This window comes from Xyrauchen texanus, chromosome 30 (assembly GCF_025860055.1).
Source record: "Xyrauchen texanus isolate HMW12.3.18 chromosome 30, RBS_HiC_50CHRs, whole genome shotgun sequence".
In the NCBI taxonomy this organism is placed as follows: Eukaryota; Metazoa; Chordata; class Actinopteri; order Cypriniformes; family Catostomidae; genus Xyrauchen; species Xyrauchen texanus.
This window is the reverse complement of record NC_068305.1, coordinates 36,338,351-36,357,678: the sequence shown is the minus strand read 5'-3', so window position 1 is coordinate 36,357,678 and position 19,328 is coordinate 36,338,351. Positions and strand designations below refer to the sequence as shown.

Sequence of the window (19,328 nt, the reverse complement as noted above, 5' to 3'; positions counted from 1 at the left end):
GCAATGCCAAAGTAGTGGGTTTCATTTCCAAGAAACCAAGAAAACTGATTCAAAGCATCCTTGAATGTAAAGCTGAATGAAAGTGAATGATGACTGAGGCTGTCGTCCCTCCTTAACATCTCCTTTTGTGTTCCAGATACGAAAGAAATTCATAGGAACAACATAAGTGAGTAAATGATGACAATTTCATTTTTTGTTGAATTGTTGCTTTAAGCAACAGTCTTCATTTGTCCTCAATTTAATCTCAGAAGAAACACTTAAATATTCAAGAGATCTCCTATGGGTTTTGTCTTTCCATATGTGATTAGATTTTAACATTTTATTTTTAGAGCACACAGTGTTGCTTATCTTCTACAAAACTTATGTAAAGAATATCCCCACCAGCTGTTTGCATTTAATCTAGGCTAATAGGTTTCATTTGATTTATATTATAAAACAGTTTATAATGTATTAATATGAGAGTTCAAAGAAAGGAAACATAACTGCTTCAGTAGCAAAAACAGCTGTAATATGGTATTCAGGCAGAAAGTGTGGTTTCCATGGTAATATTTCAAATAGTTAATATCATTTTATTTACATATGAAGTTATAGAATTTGAACAGCACCTAATTGATATGTCAGTGCGCCATCTACTGGACAATTACCAAGGGCACTACATACTGCACTGGCAACTTAAAGGGATAGTTCCCCCAATAATGAAAAATAAAAAAGGACATGAGGGTGAGTAAATGATGGCTGAATTTTCATTTTTGCATATTGCTTTAACAACTCAACAAAAATCAAACTCCTGTCCACAGCTAAATTATTTAGTTACCTTGCTGTACTAAATATTTGTTTTCCATATTATCAGTAGCTTTGCAGAGAGGTAATGTGTACGTCATGTTAAGGACATTCAAAATACATTCAAATACTTACTTCGATACTATATAATAGTCCAATGCTAAAAGCAGGCTTCTACTGGGTGTTTGTGGCAAAGGTGGTTTATTGAGTGACTTTGGCCTCGAGAGAGCAACAGTAACAGTCTGTTCCTGGTGTTTGGGTAGTGCTGAGTTAGTATACACACTCTTGGCTCAACAGGGCTTTCCATACCTTGGTATTCAAGTCTTTCAAGCAAATACAAATGCTGGCACTGGGACCACTTGTTAAATTCAATCTGATTGGACAGTGTTGTTACAGTAACTGCATTGACAAAATCCTACTACTTCTTTTCAAAAAAACAAACTCCTGGTTTATTGACATCCAGGATAATGAAAAGCCCATTAGCCAGATGTTAGCTGCAGCATGCTGGCATTACCATGCAGGCTTTGTTTGGATCTGAAAACATGTAGATAGGGGGAAAAATGAATAGCTCTGGCTTGCTTCCTAGACTCGGTATGAGCAGCTTCTGTTTTGGAATGAGGAAGAGAAATATAAATAAACAGAGCAGCTGTGAATGCAGAGAAAAGTCAATACCATCCCATCGCTGGTGGTTTATGGCACGTTGGGCACGCTGGGCTGCTTAATTCCTCTGATTTCTGCAAATGTCTTTACGTGCTGAGTGCGAGTATTCACTTACACAGCATGGGAGAATTCATATGTTGTCGTCTGGGGAATAAATGCTTAGGTGTTGATGATTTCAAATAAAACAGTCAATTTATTGATGCTAAAATGTTGAAGCATTTTTTTATGTACAAGGCAGATTGGGTCAAGTTGTCACTTTTTACTTTAGTTAATATTTTTCAGGCTAGGTATTTTTAGTTGTTTTTTATTTTATTTTCTTTGGCACAAAACTTCATAAAGTCTTGGCTACAAAAAAGCGATTGAGCATTTACGGTGTTATTGCCAGGGGGAAAATGTGTTAATTTAACACACCTTGACTTTCTGTGTAAACATACCCCATTAGTGGAAAATGTTTTTTTTTTTTTAAACCTTATGGGTTGAAGGAATGTTCCATGCTCAAACCAAGTTAAGCTAAATGGACAGCATTTGTGACCTAATGTTAATACCACAGACATCAATTTTGATTTGTACCTCGTTTTCTTAAAAAAGAAAGAAAAAGAAAGCAAGCACAAATCTCAAATACAGTGAGGCAATTAATCGATAAGTAAACTTTAAAGGGATAGTTCAACCAAACATGAAAATTCTCTCATCATTTACTCACCCATGTGCCATCCCAGATGTGTATGACTTTCTTTCTTCTGCAGAAGACAAATTATGGGGTTAATGTACATATTTTGAAGATTCAGTTCACTGGTGAGCATAGGAGGAAAGTTGTGATTGTTATTTTGAGGTTCCCTGAGCACACGTGGGGAATTCTGTACCACGATTCAGGTGTAACCACGGCGATATAGCAAAACGTTATAAGTACTTGTGTTCAAATAAACAATGGTGAGCGCAATACATTTTTACTTTAAAATGTTTACTCTGCTTACGGTTAGGTTTAGGGTATGGGCATATGGTTACTAAAATATGCATTCTTGTATTACATCATTTAAAACTAAAAATTAAACTCGCTTTTGGCGCCACTCTGTGGATATTCTCCTCAGAAACTGGTGCTCATGCCTTCAAAAACACTTCCAGCTTCGGCAACTGGAGGCAATTTTGTTAAGTACAGACTGATTTCAGCAGCAACACTTTTGACCTACTGTTACCGAATTTAAACCAAAACGCTGATTTGAAGAACCTATTATGAACCTATATCAACCATTTTTAAGAGCCATATGGGCAACTCAAGAACCAAATAGTACTTAATAATAAGATGGTTCTTTGCTTGACAAAGTTACAAAAACAACCATTAAACATTTATTTATTTATGGTTCATAATGACATGCGAAATGTGAGTCATGCTTTCACTGACGCTGTGATGCAAGTGTTACAATCTCAAAGAAGAGGAGCTTGTGTGTGGAGAAAATAACCTGCTGTTGACTGCAGATGCCTTTAGTCCATTATATCTGGTTAAGTTAATATTGATGCATGGAAGCTGTACCTGCCTGTGTGCTTATGCTTCTAATTGGCACATTAGTAGCAACTGCAGAAAATCCACAGAAACCTGAAGAGATGTAAGTGGCTTTGACAATAATAATCAAGAACAATACTTTAGCCAATAAGAGAGCAGAGAAAAGATAAATGCCCTTTGCTGTTTTGTTATTTATTCATCCAAGTTACTTTTCTTACTGAACACTACAACCCATATGGAAATAGAAAGGTCATTATTCGGAAACGGTGCCATGTGTGTTATGTGACCCCATGGCTAATTAACAGCATACTGAACGTCACACGATTTTATATATTTGGTGCTAAAATGTAGTCACTATATTAGACTATATTGTTTGGTATGTAACACAATATACTTAAAAACAATTAATAAAATAAAATACACTATCGGTAAAAAGTTTTGAAACACTTGCCTGAAATGTTTCTCATGATCTTAAAAATCTTTTGATCTGAAGGTTTATGCATAAATGTTTGAAATTAGTTTTGTAGACAAAATATAATTGTGCCACCATATTCATTTATTTCATTACAAATCTACAATGTAATAATAATTAAAAATAAAAAAAAATCGTTTTAAAATTGATGAATTGGAAATAATAAAGAAAAGCAGCCAATAAGTGCCCAAAATAGATGGGAACTCCTTCAATACTGTTTTAAAAGCATCCCAAGGTGATACCTCAAGAAGTTGGTTGAGAAAATGTCAAGAGTACATGTCTGCAGATTCAAGGCAATGGGTGACTACTTTGAAAATGCTAAAATATAACACAGTTTTGATTTATTTTAGATTTTTAGTCACAACATAATTCCCAAAATTCCATTTATATTATTCTATAGTTTTGATGACTTTACTATTATTCTAAAATGTGAAGAAAAAAAAATTATAATAATATATATATATATATATAATAAATACTAAAAGTTTCAAAACTTTTGACCAGTAGTGTATATACAGTGTGTGTGTGTATACTGTGTGTGTATACACACACATTATTATTATTATGAATATTATTCAAAATATTTTATATTTGAAGGCACACTAAAACCGGGTGACATTTCTAGAATTTATTAATTTCTCAGATCTCAACCTATTCAAATTACACTTGTATAAAATGTTTTAGCCTGTTTTTAAGATTTACACATTTTTATTTTATTACACATTCCAATAAAATTTAACTGAGTAATCTTAAACTTAATTAAAATGTAAGTTTTAATAATTGTATTTTGTTAAAGATTACTGAATTGCATAAAAATATGCTAAAATACTTTGAGTGTATTACTGTAACAAAGTTGAAATAATGTAGTGCTGTAGGGTTAGCAACAATAAATAACTTTTAGTACTTGCTTTTTAAGCAGTTTTAATATCATATTTAGGATTAGGGGAACATTTTAAGAATCGGCTATTGAAAAACCCACATTTGCTGACCCACATATCTGTACACTGCAGGGGGAGATGTGCCACTTATATGGTGGTTATGTCCTGGTATTTTGGGCAAAAATGATTTCTGAAAGATCAGCTGTAACGTTTCAAATGAAATGATTTTAAAAAATAATCCTGTAATTTAGAGGCACAAATGGCACCATTACGCAAGACCCACAGTATTTACTCATTTACAGTCTAATCGCTTTGTGCCAGTTCATCCAGATCTTGTTCTACAGAGGTAGAGAGATTAACCAGACAACCAGAATACAAGCATCAATGACAACAGAAACAAAACTTTCTACTAAATGCACAATAAACTAAGAGGATTAGAGGATGGAGGGAATCAGTTACACTGCTGTGAGATACATATTTGCACTAAATCAGTACAAAACACATCACATAAAATAAATATTACCTGTGGAGAGGAAATGCACAATGTGCATTTGTTTTTGTTTTGTTTTGTTTGTTTGTTTTTTGTATGTAATGGAAGGATATAAAAGGGACACTGTTACCCTTTGTCCACCAGGGGCATGCAACGAACAAGGATTTTGGTGATTATAGCGCCACTGAAAGTCATTTCTTACGCACTATGGTGTATGGTCAAATTAAAAAGAGCACAAAAGGCCCTAAATGCCAACCTAACGATGTTTTTACACAGTGTGAGATTCAATTTAGTCTCAGCAGTGATTAAAGAAAATTATCTCCAGAAGCATTAGTTATGAACACACTATGTTGTTTTTGTATGAATTTGCATACACAGCTATCCCCTATTCTTATCAGATGCAAATGCTAATTAGAGTAGCAGATTGCTTTATTAAATGGAGTCTGATTAATGAGCCCCAGGATTTGTCATTTGAAAATTCTCTATTAGATGCCAACACCCCCTCTACATCCACTAGAACTATTAGAACTACTAGAATGTTACAAAAAACTTGTAGGCTACCTTATATGCAAGATGCAAATAATCTTGCAACTTGCATGCACACTTGCATGGTTCCTCTATGGCAGAAAAAATAACATGCACTACTGAAGCGGCAAGGTTTTGCTTGGAAGATGGACAGGTGAAAAAAAATGCAGAGATGCAGGTACGAATGCATGTGGCTCACAAGCAGCAGTAGAGAACTTCTGCATGTTCAGGAATTTCCAAGAGTTAGTGGAACACGGGCCACTAAGTGTTGCATTATACGCACATCTGGCACAAAAGATGCAGCAATCTATTTTTAGCACAGGATGGCTACTGCCTGCTGTATGAATAAATCCACCCCTTATGGATTTAAAAATCTACTCTTAAATGCCACCACCTCCATTTCTTCCACTATTAGATTTAAAAGATGTAGTCATAATTTTGCAAATTACAAGATTATGCAACTGTTTTCCCGTTAATCAACAACAACAACAAAAATCTTAGAAAATGTTGGAAAGATTGATCAATGCATAGGCAGCTATTGCAGTGCATTACACATATTAGATGCACCTTACAAGTGTGATGCACATTGCATGAATAAATGCAAAACGCAAGTATTGATGCAGCATTCTGTGCGAGAATACGTAAATCTTGTAAAATTTGGGAAAACTTGATCAATGCATTTGCAGTTATTGCAGAGCATTATTAATCAGCACATTTTAGAATCACCTTGCAAGTTTGATGCAAGCTGCAGGATTAAATGCAAACTGCAAGATTAGATGCATTTTTTTTGCAAGATTAAAACAAAATATTACAAGACATTGGAAAGCTGGATCAATGCATATAAGGCTATTATAGTGCATTGTTAATTTGCACATTTTGTTGCACCTTGCTAAGCTTGATGCAAGTTGAAAAATTACATGCAATTTTTTTTGGAACATTACAAAATTTTATAAAATGTTGGAATGCTTGATCAGTGCATATGCAGCTGTTGCAGTGCATTATTAATCTGTACATCTCAGAAGCACCGTGTAAGTCTAATGCTCACAAGATGGACAGATGGAGTAAAGCAGTGGTGCATGCATCTATGCATGTGGCTCACTTGCAGCAGATAAGAAGTTCTGTATGCTTCGTAACAACAAGAGGAACTGTGGGCTACTAGGTGTTGTGGTAAATGCACATCTGGCGCCAAACAAAATTCACCAATCTATTTTCAGAATAGTTTGGCTACTGCCTACGTAAATATCCACCCTTTTCTGGAAGTGTGGAGGTGTGTTTGCACAAGAAACAATTTGCATGTATTTATGAGTATAAAATATCAACAGCTTTTTTATATTGTAGGTTGGCTGTTAGATTATATTTTAATATACATGAGTTAAATGTTCTGTTTAAGAGAAATGTCTTCATATGAAGCAAAGATGAAGATTAAAAAAAAAAAAGTAAACTCAAAACAAACCCTCTGCACTACTGGACAAGTGGAATAGTGTTTCATTTTTCTTTTTTAAGCCATCATTGCATGATCCACAAGGAGTATCTAATAAATGTAGTGTTATACTACATGAAAGCTACATGCACAAGAAACTGATGCTGTAGGGTCAGTTCCTGCCTTCAGCTGCAGATCATATAAAACCAGCCTGATGCACGAGACATTAATCTGTATTTGATGGATTATTGCCCTGCGGGTTGTATTCAGATTTAGTGGCAGTCATAGCAATAAAATCAGCTGATCTTGGTATGAGCTTTACATTTAAAACTCAGAGACTGATGCATACAAGAGAGTTATCAAAGGTCTTAAAACATTATTATTATTTTTTTTTTTAAAAGTCCCTAAGAAAGTCATATTTGTGTGGCTTTTAGGCTAGCTGTTAAATTTTCACATTTAAAATTTACCAGTGATCTTGCACTCAGCAAATCTGAATTTTTGTCCCCAAAAAAATTCACTCTAGACTGAGAAAAATGTACCATTATACTTGGATTTTATATGTATAATTGTCCACTGGCCACCCAATACAAGTGTCCGTATTTTTTCCAATTTCTTAAATATGGAAGCGACCGCTAAATGCCCAAACTCATAATTTACTAAATGATAAAAGCTTTTATATTTGTCGCTTTATTGTGTTATTTTATGAAAAGATGCAATATTCAGTGCGCAGTTCACAATTTATTTACTGAATAAATCTGGACAAAAACACCAAAATGTGTTACATTACAATCAGAGCATTTGAGGCAGATATCCCACCATGCACTCCCCTCCCCTTGAAAGAAAATAACAAATACGGACAAAATAACACACAAAAAGAATCCTTCAAAATTAGCACCTATTCAGCGGCAACTTAAGTAGGCAGTTAATTCTGCAGAATGGGAGGAAAAAAAAGCACAATGAAAAAAAAAAACTCTGAAAAGAAATTCTGAAGAGCAACTGGACTCCTAGCAAATTGTACAAAATTCTTCATAAGATTCTGCTTTAAGGAAGAAAACTCCCATCTTGCTAGGCAGGCTAAAGCATTCAAAGGGCACATGCCGTTGACTAAATATAAACCACGATTTCAAGTAACATTGATAAACGACGAAACATGTCTACATGTACCCAATTCAGAACAAGATCATTTAACAGACCTATGCAGGCAGTAGAGTTAACATGAGGTACTCAAGACTATGCAGTCGCAGAAATATCATCTAATATGAATGGAGTCAAATGCAAAAAAAAATATAAAAAATTTCGGGCTGTGCAATTACTGGCACTGACGTTACATCATTGACTTTCGAACTTAGGGCAACCTTTGATACTTTATTCAAATCTGTCCTGTGTCAAATATATTGCCTATATTATTTATGTAAAAAAACAAATTTTAAGATATTGAAAATGAAAAACCCTGCACGTATTTCTTTTTAAATATAGTAGTAGTTACATTATAAATAAAAAGATACATTTTGCTCCAGCAAAAGAAAAAACTAATTAAATAGACACTAGGCCAGAGAGGTGGAATCGACCATTCTCCAAGCCTAGGCGAGTCAAGTGCTTGACGTTTGATTTTTTTTTTGAAGGCTTCCAGAGAAAGTTTCAGTTCAGGTTAGAGCGGAACAAGCAGCAATTATACGATAAAAAGAAACAGCTAAATGCAAAACAAATAATTCTCTTAATGCAGCCTTACAAATCAACAAACAAAAATTACAGTTTGGGATGAAAGGCTAATTCTTCAGCCAGCATCAGCTAGCATATCATAGGTCTTTGCAGTATTGACCTGGAGAGATATTGGATACTTAATATAATCAAAGAATCAAAATACAGACACAGCCAACAAATTGCATTTGAGGAATAGATTAAAATGGAGACACGGTCATCTACTTTGATGAATCTGAGTTCAAAACAGGAAAGTTGTTACAGTTTTGCCAGATATATGGTTTGTTCTCCTTGGCTGTGGTCTTCTGTACTGTAATGCATGTTTGTAGCTTCATGTGACTTGTATACCTTGTGAGCACCACATAAAGTGAAAATAAAAAAATATAAAAAAATGAAAACCCTGCCGAAAGAAAAAAACAGCTTAAACAGGTCTAAAGTGGTTAGTTGGTCTCCAGGCAAGCCAAGCTGGCGTTGATGATTTCAGAGTGGTTTTGGGCACTTGTCAAACTAGGAAACCAGCTGTCTGACCAGCTAGACAAGGCTAAAGCAGATTGGCCAAGCTTGGAGACCAGCTAAACCAGTTTAAACCATGATAGACCAACTTAAACCAGCTTAGCCAGACTGTGAAATAAGATAGACCATCTTAAACGATTTTAGCCAATCTGCGAGACCAGCTAGACCATCTTAAATCAGTTTGATCAGACTGGAAGACCAGTTAAACCAGTATGAACCAGCTTGGTCAGGCTAGGAAGCCCAGTTTACAACAGCTTGGCCAGGTTGAGAAACCAGTTTAAATCAGCATAGCCAGGCTGGAAGACCACGATGACCAGCTTAAAGCAGTTTGGCCAGGCTAGGACACCAGCTAGACCAGCTTTGTCAGGTTGGAAGACCAACTTAAAAAGCTAAGACTAGCAAACCACCTTAGGCTTGATTACCCTATTTTACCAGTTGGACCATCTTAACGCAGATTGGCAATGCTGGGAGACAAGCTTAAACCAGCTCAGACCAGCAAACTACCTTAGGCTTGTTCAAGCTGTTTTTTCAGCAGGGGGAAAAACTAAATAAGTCTTGCTACATCACTCAATGCCTTTTGCATTGTCCAGAAGTTCTAGCTGAAGGGGTTCCACATCCCCTTCTGGAATTGACCATGTTTCTCCATGGAATGGGAAATACAAGACACCATTGCATTGAGTGTATTTTTTGATAATCTAAATAGACGTGGCATAATGTCTGATGAGTTTGTGCTCAGCTAAAGAACTTTTCTAGTTCTTCTTCCATGTTGGCCTCTGGTACCATTTGATCCAACTCACGTTCTGCCCTCCCATGGGCAGTAGAGGCCGATGTACCAGTGGAGGCTGAGAACCAGGGGTGGTCCAGGATCTCTCGAGAGGTTAGGCGTTCCGCCGGTTCACGCCGCAGGATGCTACGGATGAGGCATCTTGCCTTGGGCGTCAGAGTCTCAGGGATGCTAAACTGGCCACGGCGGATCTTGCTGAACAGCGAGCTGGGCTCCACGTCATGGAAGGGATAGCGGCCCACCAGGATGGTGTAGAGCATCACACCCAAGCTCCACACATCCGCCGCCTTACCAGAGTAGCTGCCATTTGCGTTGAGGATTTCTGGGCTCACGTAGGCTGGACAACCATGTTTGTCTGAAAGGGAATCATCAGCCCCTTCCAAAAGGTATGTGTCCTCCAAACTTTCCAACTTCACGAGGCTCCTAACACAGATAATAATAATAAAAAACTATTAAAAACAGCAGTATTAATAAAGTGTAATATAAGAGAAATTTCCAGCCCAACATAGCAACATTGGCTCAAGCAATGTTGTGAGTTTGGTGCATGACCATCTGTTTGATCGACAAATGAAAGATGAAGTGTTCTGGAAACTGGATTAAAAACAATAACTAATTTGACCAATCTTCAGTTAACTTCACAATGAAATGACTGGCAAACTTAATGGCCAAAAACCTAACAGCATTTTGAAAGTAGCAAGGTGAAAAATACATAAAATGGAGCATACTGTATGTTTGGTTTAGTTGGCTTTCAAGATACATTATACAAAAAAAATATAGATATATTTTATTTTACCTTCGATATGAAACAACAGTCAAAATATTACATTATGCACATAGAAAGTTGTGGCTTTCAAGGCAAAAAACTAAAATGAAACCTTTTCAATTAAATCTTCTTTGACCATCTTAGCCAAAAACTGAAAACATTATGCATGTGTAAAATACAAATTAAGTGAAGAAATCCTTGCTTTCAAAACTGCCAATTTAAAAGATAAAGACCATTTACTTGAACATTCTAATCATATTTTCCTTTAGCATATTTGAAGGGTGGTAGATATATGATAGCACAGCATAAATATCCTTGATATATTGGACAGTAAATCCCTTGGGGAAAAAAGCAATATATAAGACAGCATCTGGACATTCCTGCCAGCGTAAGCGCAATCCACAGGGAAATCTGGAATTCATCCTTGGAATTATAAAAAGTAGGAATAATAAAGTGCATGAGAAGGGATTCCTTAAACACACTACTGCTTGCCATCGTAGCTTGTCCTTAAATCTTAGAATTTGTACAATACTAGAGATTGGTCATAATGGTTGACTAGTCTTTCTAACGTCCTACCACCTGTCCACTTGACCATATCACTCACATTTTATGCAAGCTGCCTCTCCATCGATTTTACCCATATTCACACACATCATCAATGCATCTCTCACAACTGGAATCTTTCCAATTATATTCAAGCAGGCTCGAGTAACCCCACTGCTTAAAAAAAACAACACATAACCCCACAGTAGTCGACAACTACAGACTGGTCTCTCTCCAACCCTTCCTGTCTAAAACTCTTGAGAGAGTCATATTCAACCAGATGGTCATATTCATCTTGGTTCAACTACACTACCATCAACCAGAACAGCCCGGAACCTGGGAGTGGTCGTAGATGACCAGTTTAATTTCACTGCACACATCTCATCAACAGCCCGGTCTTGCAGATTTGTGCTTTACAACATCAGGAAAACCAGACCTTTCCTGTCTGAATATGATACACAGCTCATGGTACAAGCTCTGTTCAGTTCAAGCCTGGACTACTGCAATGATCTGTTGGCTGGCCTTACAGCTAACACAATTAAACCACTGCAGATGATCCAGAATGCAGTAGTGCCTCTTGTCTTCAATCAGCAAAAAAGGGCTCATGTCATCCCACTCTTACTTTCACTCCATTGGCTACATGTTGCTGCATACATCAAATTCAAGGCTTTAACTCTGGCTCCAGGACAGCCAATGGAACCGCACACTCTTATTTAAATTTGCTTCTTCATGTCTATACGCCAACTTGCTCTCTGCGGTCTATGAATGAGTGATGCATAGTAGTCCCATCACAAAGAGACTCAAAATCTATTTCACGATCATTTACTTTCTCTGCTTCTCTGTGGTAGAATGAACTTCCAACCTCCACACGATCTGCGGTTACCTTCTCAACATTCAAGAACCAGCTGAAAACACTGTTTCCGCAAGCACTTAACCAACCCACACTAATTGCACTTACCATTGTACTTAACCTGCACTTGTTGTACAGAACAAAAACCCTTGTCTTTCGCTTTCTTCTATGCTAACATCTTTACTACTCCAGCCACTGTGAGAACTTTGCAGTCTTATACTGCAGATGTTGTTAAACTTTGTATGATAAATTGCTTGCCATGTGTCTCATTTGTAAGTCGCTTTGGATAAAAGCGTCTGCCAAATGACTAAATGTAATGTAGTCATTCAACAACCGACTAGTCGATTAGAGAGGTGGACTGGTTTTTGATTTACTCTTATTTAGTGATGGTGCTTTAATAAGCATGCTGAAGGTGAGCTGCTAAAACAATTTGCAAGGTAATTGCCTTATTGTAGATTTGTCAATTAGGCACATTGTAATCAAGGATTTGAAAAAAGGAGTTATCAAATTAAATCGAGAAATCATGACAGGCATTAACTTGTTAAATTTGAAAACATGCAGTTTTGAACATCCCTGCACAATACTATTGCAAAAATAAACAACATTCATCCACAATGAACAGGCTATTCATGTGTAATTTACAAAGACAGAAAACTCTGCACACTCTGAATCAGTGCATCAACACATGCAATGAAAACATCTATGGGGTCTTCTGCGAGCTGCCTCGTGACTCACATCGAATCTGAATCATTACATTTCCAGAATGAAACCATACGCCCACTGAGTCTCAGCTAAATACACAATACTCCGATCTCGAAATAGTTACCACGAGCAGTATTCTACTAGATATGTTGCAGGCTGTCTAAATTACCTGAAGTTCTGAAATTAAAAGGGTGTCCCCTTCTTTGACCTGAACTTGTGACCTGTTTCCATACACCAGCAGAATGCTGTAATGCAAAGTGAACACGGCACGCTCAAAATATTCCCATAATGGCACGCATGCATATGTGAGTCACAGCTCCACACTGCAGCGAGTTACACCAGGTCAAGAGCCTGCAAAGAACAGAGCCTACATGATAGCAGAAATGGAGGACACATGGATGCAAACACCAGCATATTACAGACCGATTCCAGACAAGAAATGTGCAAAACGGTTTTCAAACTGTGGGCTGCAGGCCCCCATGATGGCCACAAGGGGTTACTAGTGGGTCTGTGAAAACAACATACTGCCTCTATAATATACCATTTAATATTTTCACACAGTATGCATACTGTAGGTCTGAATACATCAAAATATAGAGTTGCCTTTATATTTTAAGAAGCAGCTCACTTACAGGGGGATAATACAAATGTAAAAAAAAAGAAGAAAAAAAAAACTAGATAAACTAGTCACAAATCAACTTGTCCATACTTATTCCAGGCAACAGCACAGTGGTCCCTAGGTTGTGACAGTAGAATGTCACGGGGGTGTCGTTCATGACATAACCAGGTCAGAAACTCACTACGATGAGGTATGCAGTTCTGTCTGGTTTGCCTTCCTCTTTGGTTCCAATCTTGGTGTGCCATTGGTATTCGATTTCTAGCCATGGTAACACTCTTGGCCACATTTTTGCTTGCAACTGCAATCACTCAGTGAAAGGTGGATGGTTGACACACCAGACCACAGAGCATGGGAATATTAAGGTCACAGGGCTCACATTTAAAGCACTGGGCAACATTCTCCATTTCCATCAAGTGAGCCAGAGGGAATCTAGCTGAGCTGACTCATTTGGCTGGCTAATGCCATTTAGCTTCAATGTGAGGGCCACCCAGATTTAAAATGCATGCTGGGATTATTTCAGACTAATTGTATTGCCAAGCATATGGCCCTTAAACTGTGCATTTAGCATATTGGTGCAGTGTAATCTGAGCAAAATGAAAAAGCTGGTAGGTATTGAAACTATTCATATAGGTAAAACTAGACCCTTCAAAAAGAACTGTGGTGGTACTACCATGATACCTTGATAAATACCATGGTTCAGCACGATTAATATGGGCTGGCTCCAAAACCTAGTGACTGCCTACATAGATGGGACCTAATAAGTAAGTGATTCAGAACAGCCTACATACTGAAGGCAGCAACTGCACACACCACAAAAATAGTGCTTGTCATAGAAGTCTTAACTCACAATTGACTTCAATATAGTTCCACATTAGCATGTTGCTAAGCTAATGATTTAACACTCAAAAATGCATAAAAATACACAGCACACACAAATATTGGTTAAAACAATCCATTTTAATTAGATTAAAAAGCTTTAAAATATCTTAAATGCTGCCAACATATGCATGTCTCCCCAATGTACCTTTAAAAATAAAATACCACAGTATAACCATTGCATGTCCAAAGAATCATGTTATTACCATAGTACATATCTTAAAAATGGTATTAACTCCACACCATGTACATAACACATGGTAATACCATAGTACCATGGCATTACCATAGTACAGTCATGATATCAGATTGAAATACAATGATACTTTTAGATATAATATGGTACGGAGAGATTACGATATTCATATACCATGGCATTTTTATGGTACTCTATAATATATTGGTCTAACCATAGTACAGGTCCAAAAAATGGTATTACCTTCACATTGTGTACAAAAAACAAGGTAATACCATGGTACTGAAGCATTTCCATTGTATAGTGTGGTATCCGATGGCTATACAATGGTACTTTTAGACATAATATGGCACTGAATAATGACCCTATTCATGCCCCAAAACTTTGTAATATGATGGTTCTTTTTTATTTGTGAATGAGTTTAAATTAGCTGCCAAGATATCCCAAAACTAGACCATTACAGAAAGTACTATGGTGTAACCATGGTACAATGATGGCATCAGTTGGCAATACCATGGTACTTTGATACATATATAACATGTTAGTGTATGATTACCATAGTCGTATCCCATGTTATAACCATGGGTTATATCCCAAAAACATGGTGATACTTGGCAAGAATTTAAAAAGCAGCCTTTAAGCCATTTCATGGCAAATATAAATATTGAGATATATATATTGAATATAGTCAAATTACAACCCTAGTACTGTCTATTCTGAAAACTCCATTTGAAAAGGCATAGAAAGTGCATTATCTATTGTATGTGTTCTGCTTTAATGCAACCACAAGATGCACTAGATGCTTAACTGGTAGTTTCTTTACCTATCCTCATTCTTGAAGACGAACTTCCTCAGCTTCAGGTCTCTGAGCACCAGGCCATTGTCGTGGCAGTGCGCCACCACGGATGCTATCTGATGGAAGAGTCTGGCAGCCTCTTCCTCTCGCAGCTTCTTGCAAGTGCGAACAAAAGAGTGCATGTCGCCATGGCTCCTCTCAAAAAACACGTACGCTCGAGAATCACCCAGAAGAATCTCCACTATCTGATTAATGTGCTCATGCGTGCCCAGCACAAAGTAAGCAGCCAAGGACTCCTGATATCGACTGATATCAAACACCTGGAAAGACAAAAGCAGCATTTGGAATTCAATTAGATGCAGTTATCGATTTTCCTGACATTTCAGGTGAAGTGCAAAAGTATTAGCCCTGAAGACAAGGGCACTCTTTGATACTGGTGTTACCAATACGGCTTAGAGGCTATCGGTGCCTTTAAAGGGATAGTTTACCCTAGCATTTAAATGTTAACGCTGTCATTATTTACTCATCCCTATGTCAGTCAAACCTGTATGAACAAAAAAAGGGGAATTATTGAAAAATATTGTGAATATTTTTTTCACTCCATAAAATGAAAGTCAGTCAGGACTAACAAAAAAGCAGCATAAGTATCATAAAAGTGGTACATAAGACTAATGCTAAACAGGCCAAAATGTAACCACTGTGACCAGGGCTGTGTTTCCCAAAAGCATCACAAGCTTAAGATGATCATAGAGACATGGTTTTCTTGCCATGTCAATTTTTTAAAATTTTTAAATAAGCTGGTGGTTATCAGTGCATTAGTGTGCATGTACAGTAAATGCACTCATCGAGTTGAATCAAACCGTACCAGTTATCAAGTTTGTCAATGAATCATTCAGGGCTGTGTTTCCCAAATGCATCAAAAGCCTAAGTAGATCGTAGAAACTATTGGCGCCAATGGTCTCTATGATCAATTTAAGCTTGCAATGCTTTTGGGAACCAGAGCTCAGATAATTTTTGTAAACTGGATCAATTGATTAATTGAACAGATCTGATTAAAATGTTCTTTTCGTGAAGAAATAATGCTTGGCTACTTCTCTAATGAACGTGCCAAAGAGAGCTAGGTAGGATGTCAAGAATTTCAGTGAATAATTGCTTACATTTTGGTCTGTTCCTTACAAAGTCATTATCATATTACTTCAGAAGACTTGGATTATGCACCACTTCTTCAGAAGTCTTCAGACTTCAGTGTCTTTAGAAGCGATGCAAGTAAGGGTGAAAAATACATCAATGTTTTATTGAAGTCCTTTTTAAGAAAAATTGTCCTCCCTGCCCAGCAAGAGGCAATAAGCATGAAGAATGTGAATCGCCATAAACAAAAAAGAACTCTTAATAAAAAGTGTGCTTAGGAGGGCTGTTTGAATGTGGAGATTTATAGTAAAAAAAAAGGATTTAAATATGTATCTGTTTCTTACCCACACCTAACCTATTGCTTCTGAAGACATGGATTTAACCACTGGGGTTGTACTTTTATATGCTTTTTAAGCTCTAAAGTTTTTGACCCTGTTGACTAGCATTTTATGGACCTACAGAGCTGAGAAATTCTTCTAAAAATCTTAATTTGTATTTTGCAGAAGAGAAAGTCATAAATGTATGGGATGGCATGAGGGTGAGTAAATGATGAGAGAGTTTCATTTTTGTGTTAACTATTTCTTTAACTGTTAAAATGAGACTATGCATAATAGATAATTCGGAAACAAAAGGATGGAAATCCACACAGCATGTGGATCAAAAGGCATTACACCTCTGCAGCAATTCAGAGTCACCAAAACATACACTCAATTTGATGTTGCTTAGTAACAGACACATACAAGAGACAGAGGCTAAATACAACACGACAGTGGTGGACACTGGAGGCCATTCTCTCATCAGGAGATAAGAGGTTTGCACTAATGGCTTTTCACAATGTCTCATGTTTCAAAGTCATGTGGACTTGGACTTGCATAAAGCCCATGTATAAATGCATGCACACACACACATACTCTCTCTCTCTTGCTCTCTTCATAGGCATTCCCCATCTGATGCTTTTTCCCCCCACGTGCTTCCTTCAAGAACTTATCACTTAACACTGTGTAATTGTTCAAACTAAATACACATTGCAAAACAGTACACCATCAATAGTGTTCATTCAAATGAATGGGGAACAAAGGGGAATGTCATTCATTTGATATTAATGAAGACATTGATTTCCTTCTTGTTTTGCATCTTAAAATATACCTTAGTAATATTGTGCATTAATCAGTTGTATCTATATCTAGAAACGCATATTAGAGAATCTCTTACTTTGCACACGAGCTCTTCCCCACTGTGCAGGTGAGCGGCTCTGAAAACGTGGTCTCCCTCGATGGGCTCCAACAAAAGGTAATTTCCAATACAAGAGATGCAGTGAGAAGAGTCAGGGGTCTCCGGGGGGCTGGGAGATCCTAAATTGGGACTGAAACTCTGGCTCGATTCTGTAGTCCTTAGGCAAGAGAGCTCTTCAAAGTCGTGTGCTTTGTGCCTCGATCGCCCATAATGCGAAATGTTAATGGGACTGGATCTCTGTATGTTCATGAGTATACAATGAGGTAGGCCTACGTCCAAATCAATGGAGGTTTAAAGACGGGTCTGATGGACAGAGGGTGCAAGTGAATGACACACAGATGTCCTCTATTTAACACTGTCCGAAGTGCATTACACAACAAAATGCATGAGGGAAGCAGCGATTTCCCTTGCTTTTAATGCTTACTCCGGTTCTGTGCAATACTTCTGTGCAAAAACTGCAAATATTTAAGCACACATGCAATGCAAACACAAATTTTGACCTATATCTTCACTGTCCGCGGGAGCGTGGTTTTAATTTTAGAACAAAATTTTGCAATTGTTACGCGCCCCGCATTGTTAAGCGCGATAAAATGCGACTTTGTAACGTCACAATCGATGTAACGCAGATCAGCGCGCGGCAGGTAAATAATTGAGTTTTTCACATTTAACTGCATTAAATACAATGGCGAAAAAGTGCCAGCTGGCATAAAAAATCCCGGTGGGATCAGTTATCATGAGAAGACGCTCCGTTTTCATTCAAGCGGGCCTCCGCACAAATAATTTCCATCCAAATATGGCAAGAAAAAACGATCCAGATCGGGAGTCTCCTTTTCGTCCCCGGAATTCGTCAAATATTTGCACAAAGGCAGAAGGGACTGCCGACTTTTTCCCCGAGCCTGTCCCTTGTTTCAGTAAGCCGACACCACCATCATCTTCACTTTACTGACGTGGCTGGGAATCTAGTCCATTGAGCTCGCGGGGTCAGCTGCACACACTCATACACACACACACACACACGCGCGCCTCATTTCAGTGCACGAGCTGACTGACTGACTGAGCTCGCGGGACTGACCGGGGCTCTCCACGCGCGCGACCGACCCGCCCCCCTGGCGTCAGAGCCAACCCACTCTCCCATTGGTCGGCAGGGCTTGACACATCCACGGCCTTCCATCATCCGTGCGGTCATGTTAGATAATTGTTGTCCTATAGATAGATAGATAGATAGATAGATAGATAGTATTTGATGTATTTGTTGAACCGCCTTTAATTTACTTTGATTTTAATAAAATAAAAATAATTGTGTCCACAAAGAATGGTTTTCAGTAATGTATCAGAGTTATGAGAATCAAATGAATCACCATTGACAATAAAGTGAATTTCAAGCAAACATACATCCAGTTGCATTGCAATAATGAGAATTGGATGGGAAAATGCTTAATTGTTATGAAAATAATGTAAAATAAAAATAAAAATACAGTATATCAAGTTATACTTACATCAAGTAATTTCCATTTTTTTAAATGGTTAGGGTGAAATGTAACCTAGAGATGTTCTTCATAAGATTCAATGATAATCATTTACATTTATGCATTTGGCAGAAGCTTTTATCCAAAGTGACCTGCAGGTATACATATTATTTGGCTACAGTTTGTTAGCCTATTCACTGGGCATCGACTTCATGACATTCATGTTGCTTTCACCAGTTGAGCTACAGGAACTCACACATAGTGAAATAATCTTTTCAAAGAACTCGATTAATCTCCAACTGATGTTGTTTCAATGTAGTACTCTGCAATTGTAGAAATATGCAGTCATATTTAGATTTGAATCGGATGTTTCCATAGCATTATTTCACAAGAGCAGATCCATCATGTACAAGCTCATTTGGTGTGACACATTGTTGACAT

General features: G+C 37.4%; 1 protein-coding gene across 1 annotated transcript; it reads right to left on the bottom strand.

Moving 5' to 3' along the window:
* Positions 1 to 7,451: 7,451 nt before the first annotated feature.
* On the bottom strand, positions 7,452 to 18,456 carry LOC127624102 (tribbles homolog 2-like). Its single transcript, XM_052098764.1, has 3 exons — positions 17,401 to 18,456; positions 15,088 to 15,380; positions 7,452 to 10,138 (listed from the first exon to the last, which is right to left on the bottom strand). The coding sequence occupies exons 1-3, from the start codon at positions 17,668 to 17,670 to the stop codon at positions 9,664 to 9,666; spliced, it is 1,038 nt and encodes a 345-aa protein (XP_051954724.1). The 5' UTR covers positions 17,671 to 18,456; the 3' UTR covers positions 7,452 to 9,663.
* Between the last annotated feature and the right edge of the window lie 872 nt (positions 18,457 to 19,328).

Excerpts from the sequence above, each read along its gene's own strand:
- LOC127624102 (XM_052098764.1), bottom strand. The coding sequence starts at position 17,670 with ATGAACATACAGAGATCCAGTCCCATTAACATTTCGCATTATGGGCGA. Across the intron at positions 15,381-17,400 it reads GGGAAGAGCTCGTGTGCAAA|GTGTTTGATATCAGTCGATA; the intron begins GTAAGAGATTCT and ends TTGTCTTTCCAG. Across the intron at positions 10,139-15,087 it reads GTCTTCAAGAATGAGGATAG|GAGCCTCGTGAAGTTGGAAA; the intron begins GTAAAGAAACTA and ends TATCTGTGTTAG.